This window comes from Merops nubicus, unplaced genomic scaffold (genome assembly GCF_000691845.1).
Source record: "Merops nubicus isolate BGI_N331 unplaced genomic scaffold, ASM69184v1 scaffold1645, whole genome shotgun sequence".
NCBI classification, from domain to species: Eukaryota; Metazoa; Chordata; class Aves; order Coraciiformes; family Meropidae; genus Merops; species Merops nubicus.
In genome coordinates, this window is record NW_008610044.1 from 100,410 (window position 1) to 115,189 (window position 14,780).

At 44.9% G+C, this 14,780-nt stretch overlaps 2 protein-coding genes across 2 annotated transcripts in view; one reads left to right on the plus strand and one right to left on the minus strand.

Moving 5' to 3' along the window:
• The window catches only part of LOC103773382 (calpain-13-like), a 28,619-nt gene extending 25,169 nt beyond the window's left edge, over nt 1-3,450 (minus strand). Inside the window, exon 1 of the mRNA XM_008940746.1 lies at nt 3,394-3,450. Within this exon, the coding sequence (XP_008938994.1) occupies nt 3,394-3,450 (57 nt within the window). The remainder of the gene's footprint in view (nt 1-3,393) is intronic.
• Nucleotides 3,451-11,410: 7,960 nt separating this feature from the next.
• On the plus strand, nt 11,411-11,671 carry LOC103773383 (heat shock transcription factor, X-linked-like). The gene is given in 1 exon segment (XM_008940747.1): nt 11,411-11,671. A coding segment is annotated over 1 exon segment (261 nt).
• Nucleotides 11,672-14,780: the final 3,109 nt, after the last annotated feature.

Sequence of the window (14,780 nt, forward strand, 5' to 3'; positions counted from 1 at the left end):
TGAACAAAAGGAGCCATTTCCAGAGTCATTAGCAGATTAATGTAGCTTAGCATGATTCGCAATCATAAGAGGCCAAGCTCTTATTTGCAGTAATGCTAAGGACTCCAGTGGAAGTATGCCAGCAATAGATTTAGTCTAGCATGATTTTATTTCAACAGCTTTGGTCAATGAAAAGCCTCAAAATGAGCTGCTCTGTTAGAAAAGCTCAAGACCAGATCTGCCCAGCAGCAAAGCAGCTTAGTCTGCTAAGCTCAAAGCAGGTTTGACCCTACTTACGTTCTGCTTCACCCCAGCCTCTCACTTCCTTACGTTAGTGGCAGCTGGGTTGGACTCCCTGAACTTGAGCTCAGGGAGTGTTTTGAGGCTTCTTCTTGATTTTGGCAGAACGAGATTTGAAGAAAAGCCTGCACTGGCTGTCCCCTGTCCAAAGGAGAGGCAGGCAAAAGGACAGTCCAAAAGGATTTGTTCTTTCAGTCACCTAAGTGACTTCTGTCACCAGTCAGCACCTGGCAGCAGGTCTGTATGGAGTAAAGGCGTGACATCCAGCCACACCTTGCCATGGTGCTTTATGTGCAAACACAACAGGTAAACAAGGAAAGCAATGTGGAACTAGCTGTGGAGTTTTATGCAGTCCAAGCCCAGAGTGACATTTTTCCAAAAGTCAAGTTTCTTGGTCATCTTTGGTAGGGAGCTCAGGCTTGGAGGCTTTCCGAATGCAACGCTTTACTTTTCTTCAGCTGGATAAAGAAAGCTGCTTTGTCCTGACTCTCGCAGACATTCAGATCATAGTCTTATCTGAGCTCACAGGGATAACAAAAGCCACAATGGGAACAAGAAACCTCATGGAAAGTCGTAGGACACCTAGGGAGTGGTGGAGTGGTATAGGACAAACCATTCTCCTCTATATGCTTTCAGACAGGGACAATGTCTTCACTTTTTGGCTTGAGAATCTAGCTTCCTGAAATATTTTATACTCTGAAGATTTAAAGTACTGCAGCTGGGAATGTGCCAGTAAATGAAATAAAGAATACTTATTTAGGCAGGCTGCAAAGAGGGAATTACTTAGCTTCTTCATCTGTGGTGACCCTTTTAAATCAGGACTTTATTTTCATGGGCTTAGAAGAGGAGGGGGAAAAAAAAAAAAAGGGCCGTTGCAAGATGACAACTACATACCTGGGGTGCTACTGGTCAGAGGGGTAATACTGTGTGGTCAGTTTGCCTCTTTTATTTCCTCCCTTGGCATGGATCTTAGAAAAATCCAGTTATGGAACTGAGCAAGGTGAAATTCCATGCCTTTCAACCACTTTCTTTTCCATGGTGTTAGAAGACACCTTTTGAATATGGCCTGAAACTGAGGTTGTGACCACTTATGGCCACTGAAGATTTCATCAGTTTCCTCCTGAGAGCAGGGGCATTAACACTCAGGGCAGAGCCCCCCTGTTTGGAGTTGATGCATTGTGTCATAACCTCCTGCAGACCCCACAGAATATTTCTGTTTTTTTCCCAGGCTGAGCTGCTGCTGCCCACTGTCAGAACGTGTGGCACAAGGTACCTCACAGGCACCAGAGTTCCTGTGGCAGAGAAAGTGATTCCTATACAAACATGGGACTAGCTTAATTGCTGGCATAACTGTAACTTAATTCCTGGCCACTGTAAATATTCCCTAGATAAAAATGTCACTCATCTTAAACTACAGCTAATGAAGTGCTTAACACCCTTAACTCCTGAACAGCCGGTGTTGTGTAGGAAGACTGGAGGAGCTCTTTGTATTCCTGAGAGGCAACATGCTTCAGACCCAAAGAGGTGAAAAAAAAGTTATAAGCTAAAATTTTTATATTAGCATACGATATGCCTTGTTTGTGATTCTTCACTGAACTGAGGACTGGTGGCTTAGCCTGTGGATGGCAGTAAAATATCTTTGATGAAATAATTGAAAGGCATTGCCAAGAAGCATTTCCATTCAGAGTAGCTTTCTCAGGGCTTTATCGCTCAAGGAAAACCAGAAACAGTTGCATTGATTTGCAGATGAGATGACAGGGAAAACATTTTCAAATACTGTAAGGTGTTTGTACTGCTTAAGATTTAAGGATTGCTCCTAACTAATCTTTTCAAATCTCTCATGAAAGACAATGTAGCTTGCATCCTTTTAATGTGTTCTAAGCTGACTGGTATCCCTTCAGATGGTTTATCTCATGCAGTGCACCTCTGCATGCTGGAAATGGGCCAAGACAGAAACATCTGGTGTTCTGAAAAGCAAAGGAACAAAGCAAAATTTAGACTGCCTGCAAAATAATCCTCCTAGTGCTGCTCCATGAGAGCTCCAGAAGGTCAAAGGAGTCTCACTGCCAGAGCTCTTTGCTTGGTACTGAATTGTGTATAAGAAAACTCACTTGGGAAAAAAAAGGGGGGATGATGAATAGCTGAGTACATACCGATTCTCTCTACATCCATTTTAGCTTCTGGGGCTTAATGGTACTCCAAGTGCTTCTAATCCCACCAGATATTTGGTCCACTCAGACAAAAAGCAAGCAAGGCTTGACTGTTACAATCCCAGGCACCCTCGTGAGAAATTCAAAGAATTTCAAGAATTTGTAGAAAGTGAGATTTACTAAAAAGTCTTTCTCCTCTCCTCCAAAACAAATCTCCTTTCAAAGTATCAAGCCTGTTCCTCTGATCTGTCTCCAAGGATTTGTAATTTCAAGCTCAAAGGGAAAGGTGAAGTGTTTGGGGAAACAGAAAACGAGTCCCAATGGATAAAGAACATGGGTGTATTGATAGCCATAGCAAACTGTCCAAACCAAAACAGGCACCAAAATGCCATCTAAAATATATACATGTACACAAATCTATCTGAACATCTGGTATCTGTACCTCTGGAGTCATAAGTTTCAGAAAATGGCTTCAAATTCCCTGAAGTGTATTTGCACCTCCTGGAATACAAGGAATCATTAGAAAATCTGACATTTTCTGAAAAATTCTGGACGGGGAGTCAGCACTGAAGAACCAAAACATTCAAGGATGTCAAGATCTCAGACTGCATTATGGACTCATATAATCCAGCCAGCCAAGCCTGAGCAGCATCAACATAGCAGAGAATACATACCCTAAAATGAAAAATCCCAGCATAGTTGTCCTGGAATCCTTGGTCCTTTGGTAAAACATTTTCCAAAAATTGCTTCTGCAGTGTCAGGGAGCCCAGGGCAGCCAGCATCCAGCAGTCACCTCAAGGGAGGAAAGAATCCAGTGCATTCAGTCAGTTATTCACTGTTGTGGACCATAGCTAACTCTTTAGGAGAGTGGACTTCAACATCTAAGACATCTAAGAACAAGCTTGTTAAAAGAAACCAACATTTTTCTGTCTCTCTTTCCTCCCCAGCACCTCTGAACCACTACCCAGTAATAACCAGAATTGTCCTTTGGTGCCACCCAGCCATCCTTTTCTACTTTCATGCTCCTATATTTTGTGGTCTTGTTGAGACTTGCAGTCTAGAACAGTTTCTAGAAAGTCTTCAGACCTCTCAGTGGAGTGAGAAATTGGAGGACTTTTCTTTTTATATGGGAGAAGAGGTGCTCCCAGAGGCAAACATGGTTATGGGCCAGGAGAAGAAGATGGAAGTGGTACAGGGTACAGACACATGTCTGGGTTAGTATCAGGGAAGATGGACAGAAATAACCACAGGAAAGCAAACACTGCAAGTCAGATGAAGACATTAGGTTGAAAACAAAATTCAGTCCTACACATGTTGGAGCTGTGGCTACTTACCCCAGAAATGTAAGACCCTTGTACTTGAAGCATTTTCCTGCTCTGTTGCACCTTCCTTTCTATGCCTGTCCTTACGCAGAGGGCAGGTGCCATATAGAAGTAACAGGGATTAGAGCTGCAGCATTTAGGAACGCTATTAAATATCTGCAATACATTGTCTGTGGACTTGTGTGAGTCTAGATTGACCTGCACTAGTTGTTTACTGCAGCTACCATGGTCCATGTCTTCCCACTGAGCACTAAGAACACAGCAAAACAATCTTGCTTTGTGCCTCTCTTTTCCAAAACAGGAATATGACTGTACCTATTTCTCCTTGCATGATATCAAATCTGCTAACTCCATCCACAACAAAATGAGGATTTCTCTGAAGTTCCTAGAGGAAAGAAAAATGCAAAGAGCAGTGTGAGCACCCAGCCTTTGCCAGCAGCATGTTTCTGCCCCTTGAAGACCCTTGCTTGCCTACCTTTTCCCCAGCTGAAAACTATTTCTCTTGAGCCTTGATGTTTTGTTATTTGCCACCAACAAAACCAGAGGAGATACTCAAGACTCCTCTTTAGTCTGCTCAGCTATTCCTAGTTATGGAGACTTGTGACTAGGTGCTCACTGAGATTTCATTTGGGTTTCCTTAATGCTACCAACACCTTTCAGAGAGAACTGTGAGGCATGCTGCAAAATCATGCAGTTTCCAGGGGGACAATAGGGCAGAGACACAGAATTTCCATGCAAAGTGGAACAGGGTCTGTACTTTTGCTCAGCACCAGGTTTGGGAATGCTTTACTCTCTGAGCCTTCTGTGTTTCCATGCAGGACTGATACAGATTAGCCTGGGCTGCTTTTCACCACTCTGGTGAGGAAGCTATAGGAAAGCTTTACTCTGGCTACAGAATCCCATAGGCCTGGCTGACTTATTTTTAATTCAGGGAGAATTTTCCTTGTGTTCCTTGAGAGTCTTGCTTGGGCAGTGAAGGGGGAAACACTTCAGAGCTTGGCTTTGCACACAGAAATGTCAACCATTCTCCCACCTTCATCTGCTATTGGTCTGGGATATCCAAGGGCTCAGGTAGGAATGGCCTGAGCATCCCCTGTGAGTAACCCCTGACAATTTCCAACCGAGGAAGGCTTTGTTTTGAAAGCGCAATCAGCCTTAAATAGGAGAGTCACCCACCACACATCTAAGAAAATGACGAGATAAAAGGGAGAAAAAACATCTGAGTAAAAAAAATAATACAGCAACTCGGTCTTAAGCAGGCCCTGGCATTTCTTCTCCCCAATTGATTTGACATGCTGCACAAAAATCAGACCAGTGCACAACAGAACTCGTGGCTCACACAGTTGAATGAGCTCAGCATCAGCAAATGCTGTCAGTTTTCTGAAAGGGCTTCATGGTGATCAAACCCCTCTAAGAAGTTTCCCTGGCAAGAGAAGATGCAACACAACATCCCTGCTACAGGCCAGTGGACAGATCATTCTCTCACAGCACTGCTGACTCCAGGGAAAGCAGCTTAGGTAGGCGTCTTCCTTGAGAGATGCTTTCATGCAGCCATCCACACCCATCCCAGGACTTCAGGGACTTGCACTAAGAGATTTACCCATAATATGGGAGCAGGCCTAAGAAGTGGCAGTCACCAACAGGAGCGGTTGGTCATCATACAGGGAAGCAGCAGAATTCAGCCTTCCTCCCTTCCCCTCTACATCTGTCCCACCTTTATTTTCTCCCTGCCTCTCTTTCCCTGTCAGCAGTTTGCCTCCCTCACCTGGGTCAATTCAAAACCTCCCACAAGCAGGACTCCTCCTTTCCTCCTTGCCGTGTGTGCTGCCATCAGAAATGGCAGGGCAGGTTCTAATGAGAGATTTGTGCTTCTCTGTGTAGCCACCTCTCTGCAGGCTTCGGAAAAAGAGGCAGCATGGGCGTGCCTGAAAAGGATGCACTGCACAGAGCATGGGCTCTTTGCAGAGTGTTGGGCACAAGCCAAGGAAGGGCAAGGGACAAGAAGAAGCTGAAGTAAAGGGAGGAGGGGCTAGTGGTGGGGAATTGCCAGACCAGATACTCAGAAGAGCTCTGGAAGAGCATGATCCCCAAAGTCAGTGGTGGAATGGCTGTCCCCTTGAAGGATACTGTGTGAAACTAAGTGCAGAGAGTTTCTGAAAGAGCTTAGAGAGGACATAATTGTGATGGGTGCAGTGCTTTGGAAATCTGTGCCTTTTCAACCAGAAGGAAAGGGAGGAAAGAAAGTCTCCAATTAGCTCCTCTTCCTTCAAAGGCAAGAATACATCAGTCATAAACCACCAGGAACTGTAAAACACAGCTAAGCACACACTTACTGCTACAAAAAAATGTGCAAGCCTCACTATTCTCCTGCCCAAATTTCATGACAAATAGAGAAACCACAGATTTAACTCTAAGTCTGTCCAGAAGCGGTGCCCTATTTCACTGGGAAATTATGATGAGGCTTTGTGGCATTTTCCCCAAGACTTTTCAGTTTTAGCTGCAGGGAAAAAAGAAGAGGGAGCTCAAGGAGGCACACAGTCTCTTCTCAGAGTATCTGTGAGTCCAGTAGTGAAGGCAACCATATGGGCTGCAAGTCAGGCGCTCTGCCTGAACTCTTCCCCTCAGGACAAAGCCATCATCATTTGCTTTCCCTGGCCCACTGAAGATGACATTTTGTGTTCAAAATAAATGAGAAGTTCAAGTCAGTTCATCCTCTAGAAAATGATCATAACACAGAAATACTGTTTATCCAAAGGGCAAGATGAAGAATTAATTTGAGGTGGAAGGACAGTTTCCTGTACACACATTTGTCTCTAAACTTTTTCTAATAATTGCTCAAAATTTTTAAGGAAAAACAAGTCCCCAGAAGAAGCCAGAGGTTAGTAGTGTAGATGTAAGCCCCATGCAGACACACAAAGGACACAGTCAGACATTTTTGTGGAAAATTAGAAGCCTGAGGTGGGATTTCATACATGGTGTAAGCCAGTCTGACTGTAGGGTGCTGCTCAGTATGATGATCTGACTGTGGCCACTTTCCCACAGGCTTCTCCATTGGCCCAGCATGACTCTGAGTGCAGGCAAAAGGCCATTGAGGGCTAAGAGGCAGGAGATGAATCTTTGCAGCTCTGCCTTCCAATCAGTTCACCTTAACCCTACAGTGAAATCACAGACTGTTCCGCCACAGCACCACACCTTTCCCTTCTGCACTTGTGTTGCTTCCCTCTGCTCCAGCCCCACCTTCCTGACACATCCTGCCATTGTGAGCCACTGTGTTCCCTGTTCAACACACACCAGTTAAGGAAAAAAAGAAAAAGGCTGTTAATGCCTGAAAGCCAAACTGTGTCCTGCACCATACAAGTGCTAATTCAGCATCACTTCTGTGCCTGTCGTAGTGCTGCTCTGGATTGAGAGGCAAACACACTGTTGCAGCTCCCTGGGATGAGGAAGTGTGCTGAAGAGGGGTCAGGCACAGGACTGTCATACATCCCATAACCACAGAAAAGCCCCCCAGAATAGCTAACACAGAAATGAGCCAGCTGGAGTAATAAGGAAGGACAGAACAAAGGATAAGCTGTGCTGGGTCACACCGAAAGTCTGCCTGTTGCAATTACTTTTCTCCAGCAGATAAGGGTGGGGGAGGGTAATAAAAAAACCTTTTGGTTTTACACCAAAAGCAAAAATTTTCTCACATCCTCTGACTCTTCATCAACTGGAGGCTAAAGGATTTCCCAGGCTGGAGACTTTATCCACAGTTCTGTGTTTATTAGACCTCAAGGGAATTGGACATCTGTTTCCTTGAATCTACCTTTTTTTTAAAAAAAAAAAAAAAAAAACTCGTATTCTGTTTTACTTTGACATTCTCTTAGATGGAAAAACCAGACAAACCTCAAGGGGCTTCCCTGCACCTCCAGAACTTAATTCCCTGCTTTACAGCAGAATAACTCAATTCCTAGTTGCTTGTGTTCAACACAAATACCTCAGTGGCTGAAAACCCCTGCTCTGCTCCAGCTCTCTCTCACGATGGAGCAATGAGGTACTCAGACCCTGCACAGATGGAGAACCCACAAATGTGAGAGCAAAGTCCTGTTGGAGGACAGACTGGTGCCCAACAGTCAACGGAAGCAGAAACCACCTCTAATTTTACCTGCAACCTGTTTGGTTTGTGTGGCTTGGGTGCTAAAAACCAGTGACAACTGCAAACAAAGGAAGTAAATACAAAGGAGGTGAACATGGGAGGTGGCCCTATCTACCCTCTGCCTTTGAGAGGCAGTTTCCTTAGAGATCTTGAAACCTCCCACTTGGACCACACAGCAGAAGCTTAAGTTTTCAAAGTGGCACGGTATCACCAGCTATTCCCCTGTGGCCACACCAGCCACATAATCCTGCTAGCTGACTCTCCAGTCTGAGAAACAGGGAAGCAGGTGAGTCAGCAGAACATCACAGAAGCACTGCTTTCCCCTCAACTCAGGTTTCATGCATTCCCCCCAACAACCAGCCCTTTTCAAAAGCAACAGCTCAGAGATACTATGCAAATAAACCCTCCTCATCTAAAGCCTGTGCAGAAAGACAAATGTAATAAATGGTGACGCACTGCAGCTTCTTCAGCCCAAAGATGTGAACTCTGAAGTTGAGGTCAGGTGCAATCAGCTGAGTAGGCAAGGACTGAGACAATGGCAGCCTGGAAACACTGCTCCCATTCAATTACACTGATTGCACACGTACACTCAAAAAAAAAAAAAAGGTGAATTGATTTTGATTTTCATCAAGGAGAAATACTGAACAGCATCCAAGGGCCTTGTGGCCCCTGGAAAATACTGAAGCTGTGAGCTCCACCACAAACAGCTGGCAAGCAGCTTTGGCTCATGCCAGAAAATGGCCCCAAGGTAACAGACCTGCAAGTCGTGTGGAACAGCACTATCCCTCATCACCACACATTTCCCCTAACTTGCTTTATTAAAGCAGCTCCTGTGACAATCCACATTTCTTCCTGACAGAGGAAGGGAGGAAAAAATGTAAGCAAGCCCTTTTGCAAAATTACTAAATCAAAAGATGAATCACTTTTCCCAGCAAACAAGCACTGGCTCAAAGCGTATCATTTTCCCAATGCTTTTTAGATGCTAAGTGCAGTAGCACGGTTGTCTTAGTCTCTGCTAAAGGAACAAGGTATACCCCTAAGGTGTAGCCTTTGCTCAAGCTCACACTAAAGCAGCCTCTTTTCTGTAGCTTCCATCCAAGGACTTCTTTTAGACCCTACTCTTCCCATCCCCTGAGACCAGACACAGGAATCAAATACCCAGGGAGTCCATGCCCTGATGCTATGAACAGACTGTGATGATGCAGAGGAAAATCACATCAGCTACTTCAGACAGTCCTTTCCCCATGCACCCTCCTACAAGGCACCTCAGAGGCACTCAGGGATTTCTCTCATGCTGACCCTCAAACCTCCATTGGCCATCTTGCAGCTTTTCCCTCTCTGTGGCTGTCTCACACACATCACAGCCTGTGTTAAACAGGGTCAGACCCTCCTACACCAGCCCTTGCTCAGCAATCTCTCACTCCATAAAGGAGCTAGAGGTTCCCCAAGAGGCAACGGGTGAGCAGTGCAGGAGCAGCAGACTGGGGCCTTTAACACCCTTCTTTGGTAGCTTCACCCTCTGCCCCTTTTATCCTTTTTTTAAAGCATAAACACCACAGATCAGAGACTATCCTTAATGTTTATAATGGGCACCATACGGAGTACAACAGTGGGCAATCCCTGTGCAGGACCAAGGCACTGCTCCATACGTTGTAATCTCTCTCCTCTCACACACACCACGTTTGCAAATATAACCAATGTTAGCAAAAGTAAAGCATTCTGCATTCAGCACCACCACAATTCACATCATTCGCATCATCCTAACTTAGTTTCCTTTTGCATCTGTATAGTATTATGCGTTATGATCAGAACAGACTGAAATCTTTAGCTTAAACATTAATTGATTAAAAACGCATATTCAGGAACAGCAAATCATTTTGTGACTTCCTCTGTTCCACTCAATTTGTTGTGTGAAGAAAAGCACCAAATGATGAAAAAAGTTTTTCTAAACATCTGATGTAACTCTTCAAGGAAAATTTCCCTTTGACTGATCATTGGAAAAGCCCAGCTACAGGAAATACTTTGTCCTGCCTCAAATAGAGCCTGCCTTCAATTTCTCAAAACTGTGGGTGAACCAAAAGACCAGTTAACTGTAGAGCTCCTGCTAGACAGGGAACATTCAGCCCCACCTCTACTAATGCTTGAAGTACCACATGCAAAATCTCTGTTACAAATTGCATATGTTTCAACAGACACAGACTGGGGGCCTGGGGAGCATTAACCATCTGATAGGAAACTGCAGTTACTGCAGAGTTAGGAAAAGTGACACTGCAAATGTTGTCTTGGTGCTTCTGCTCCATCTCCCCATTCAGGGACTCCCATACTAAATCAGCTCATTTCACAAGTCAAAATAAGTTGTTTTTGTCTGTCACCACTGACTAAATCAAACTGTTTTCTCTCAGCTTCACACATTACCCCCAGATATGAAGATTCCAAACTCTGAATGCAATTGGTAATTCTCTTGACAATGTACAAGGTAAAATAGAAGCAGCATGTTGCACAACTGCTCAGTTGGATCTGGAACAATGACAGCACTTATAATTGCTATCTACCACTTAAATAACCAGATACTATATGACTCAGAAAATGGAGGCTGAGGGATTAATAGGGCCAAAATACCAGTTCTGTCACAGAGATGTTTCCAGTCAATTTTTTTTTAATGTCAGAGGGAGCTAATGGTGGAGGCTGAGAAAAATACAGACATAGGTTAAATTGGCCATGCTCTGTCTTCAGGATGCAACTACGCTCCTCTGGGAGATGTATTCAGGTAGGAAACAGTCTCACTTGGGGAAATGACAGGTATCTCTTCCTCGAGTAGCTTAGGTAGCTTAAAAACATGGGCACTGAGCCACATGTATCCTTATAGTTAGCATTGCAATGACCTAAGAACAAAGAGTTTATGAACGCTTCTGCATATGTGAATAGTGCCCAGCTGAAAAACTTGAGGAATGGAGGACTCTGACTCCTGACACTGCAGCCTTCCCTCTTCCTCCCCAGGGACCAACTCTCAGAGGCAACTAGATGCAGCACTGGCCTTTCAGGACATGCAAAATGCAAATACAGTTTTATTCATCTCCTAAACTCTGGATAAAACATCTGCAGCTCTGTAAATGAAAAGCAACCACTGCTATTTAGTAACAACTTCTGCCCATGCTTTATTTTGCCAGGAGGCAGGGGCCACACTTTGGTGTCACCATGACACAGCATGGGTGTTGCGGTGATGTTTCAGAACTTGTGGTTGGGGTCCCCAGACAGTTGGCAGCATTGCCTTTTATCCTGCATCTTGTCTAGCCAGAATTGGCTGGGCAGGAAACAGATACAGGTGGAAATTTTGGTCAAATTGAGAAGATAAAATTAAAATGAAACATTCTTCAGTACTGACATCCAGAGCTTCTCATTCAGACAAGCTAGTTAAGTCAGCTTTTGTACCTTGAGTACGTCCCAAAAGAGCAGCTGGTGATGCTGCCTTAACCTCTATAAGGGAAGAAAAGGCTTTCCAGTGTTTGCATGGTGAAACCTGGGCCATGAGTGTACAGTTTCATTTTTTGGAGAAGAGCTCTGGTGAAGCCAACAAATTTTCACCCTGCTCTTTCCTGAAAATACCCTGGAAAATTGTTGGAAGCAATTGATTTCAGTCAATTTGGTGGGGTGATGCTGGGAACTGTGTAGTAATTGCTGAAAAACAAACAAACAAACAAACAAACAAACAACTACCTTTCATGCACCACCTTAATCTTCATGGATTCAGCAAAACAGAAAGATTCTCCAATACTGGTCTCACCTGACAAACTTCAAGCACCAGCAGCAGCAGGTTCTGCTTTTGGTAAGGTACGTCAAAGTACAAAGTAAGTCTTAGGATATTCAAGTAGAAAAGATGTTAATCCCACACTGCTGCCTCAAAATTAGTGCTATTTGGATTTCTAAGTCAGTTTGCATGCTTTTGAAATCCTATGCTTCTCTGCTGCTCCCAGATGGTAAAAATACCAGGGTGGTTAATACTTAACAGAACTGTTTCATAACATTTTATTCCAGTTTATTCATCTTTAAAAAGCCCCTGAGAGTCCTTTCTAATATCCATGTTTGTCTTTTGTGAGTCTAATGCTTAGTTATCATATCTTTGTCTTTCTCAGTCTGGAAATGGTGGCAACTAACTTCTTCGCATTTTTTTTAGTTACTCTCTACTATAACCCCTATTTCAAGACATATTATCCCCACTGGCTACAAAACTGTAAGCAAAGTGCTGGTGTGAAAAACACAACACCAGCTGCATTCTCACTGGACCTAGATTTGCAGAAAGGCTACCTGAGGAGAAGCCCAGATGTTCAGCCAGTGTTATGGAGCCGCTTCTGCAGAGAATGATCCCTTCCTAGCGGCTCCACAGAGGGCACCCAGATATCTGCACCCAGCACCTGCACATCTACCAATCCATGCTCTAAAGCACCAGCCCAGATTGGAAGCGCCTCTACCACCGTACACACAGTTTCTTTGACATTTTCAGGCCCTAATGCAGCAGTGAGCAGTGAGAAGTTCAATCCATTGGCTCCCATCCTCATCATGGCAACACTGTAGTTACAGCTCTGTTGGTGTCCAGGCTGAAGCTTCTGCTCTGTCTGATACTTCTCCACATCACATTCCTTTTACACAAGAGTTGGGGCTTCCCACCTTTCTGTTCAGGCACCCACACTTAGCAGCTATGCAAGGTCTCCAGGCTTAGCATGTTTCCCCTCTGTGAACCATGACTTTCAATATCCATGTTAGCAGCAGCCTCTGCCGAGGCCACTGCACCACCAAGCTCCAGCATACCCTCATTGCCCTACTTACAGCCATCAACCAAATAAATCTTTTCTAGTTTTCCTGTCTCTACAGTCTCACAGTTACTGTCTCTGCACCCTGGGGGGTGCCTGCAGGGAGATAATAGAATCATAGAATTGTTTGGGTTGGAAAAGAACTTTAGGTCCATCGAGCCCCACCATCAACCTAACTCTACCAAGTCCACTCCTAAACTATGTCCCTAAGTACCTCATCTACACATCTTTTAAATACCTCCAGGGATGGTGACTCCACCATCTCTCTGGGCAGCCTGTTCCAATGCTTGACAACCCTTTTGGTAAAGTTTTTCCTAACGTCCAACCTAAACCTCTGAGATGCACAGGTTTGTCCTAGCCCAGGGAAGCCAAAGGCACCAGGCACTGATGGTGTGCTCAGCAAAACCCGGTGAAAGGGCAGCACGTGGCTAGTCCAGTATCTGCACCAGCAGCAAATAATACACCACTCTGCTACACAGTGCAGTCTGACCACAGAAAGCTTCCCTAAAATAGGTCCTAGGATAAAAGAGCTGAGTATGTGATTCCACCTCCCAATTTAAACATCCATATGCCAGATGATGACAACTGCCTATTAAACTGCAACTGGGAATCAGCAGACAAACATACTTCATCTCATGCCCTTGTCCCAGTTACTTTAAAATAGGTATTGCTGAGTCAGTGGCTTGGTTTACAGAAATCAGAGATCTTTAATAGAATTTTACAGCTTTTCAGATTTGCACAAAGTCCTCTAGAAGCGGATGAAAGTGGGAACATTAGTTCTGGTCAGGTTCACAGGTGGAAACACACTTCCTACAAAAATGCACCCAATGAAATCCTTAATGTGACAGAGGTTATCTTCCCTCCACACGTCCCAAAGGAAGGATCCTTCCTTGCAGCGTTATGCTCCAGTGTCCCCCTGGGGGTCTACTTCCCTGCTTAGCACAGATGTCCTTCCCCAGGGTGAAGGGCTCCAGCCCGGGGCCATCAGCGCTCGCATTCAGCAGCAGAGCTACGAAAGACCCCAGCTGCCATGACTCACGGTTGGCCTCTTCCACTGTATTCGCCGCAGCTTATCCTCTGGGAGCAGGCTGAGACCGATGGAGCTGACGTGAGCGGGGAAGGTGGCATCCTCAAAAAGCAGTCCTTGGCTCAGACACAGGGCTCGCAGGTGGTTGAAGTCCTGGTTATTAAACTTTTTCAGGTTCTGGAGGCTTCCCATTGCCCCTGTTTGTTGGCTCTGCTCCAACGTCAGAGCAGAACTGGGGGCGAGCATTGTGCCCCTTTCCTGTGAAGGAGAGACATGGATTGCCATTAGTTTCTCAATCCAAAGTGGTGTCTTAGTAGTGTGTGGGAAAGCACCTTCCCCCCCACCCCAAGAGGACTGTAGAGCAGCAGTTTGCAAAGCTGAGGGCAGTCACAGTGACAAAATCCTTATTAGCTGGAAATGCCTGCAGAAAGACTAGTCGTCAAATCCCAACTGGTTTATCTTGAACCAGTGCTGTCACTGCTACAAATTCAATTCTGAGTCTTCCCTGAGGACAGGGAGTAAAGCTGTTAGTGAGCCGCTGTGTTAGCACTGAGGTACATCTGCAACAGAAGTGAGCGTAGGGAATGGAGCAGGAGCTGCAGACACAGGGGAGGAGTGAGCAGAGAGGCTGCTCAGAGGTACCAGGACTCTTCTGGCCACAGATCACATCTGTGTCCAGGGCATTTTTCAAATTATTTCTTTTCTGCAAGCAAGTGCTTGATGGTCACTCCATGTGAAATCTAAAGAAGACAGAGACTTGCCTTTCCTTGGGATCTGCTCCAAAGACCCCAGTCAGATAAGGGGGTGGCTTCCTACCAGCTTACACAGATGCTCCACCAGACTCCCTAAAGCTACAGCACCGAGATGAGTCCAACCTGAAACATTCAGACCTAGATCCCACCTGTACTACTTGTTCACATGAGTGTACACCAAGGTCTGGGTTATTTTGGACTCAGTAATTATTATGGAGGCCTGTGTTTACACAGATCTAAATTTTAGATTCATATTTAAACCAGGCAGTCATTGTGTGGCATCTCTAGCTATTCCACCTGGTTAACTTGT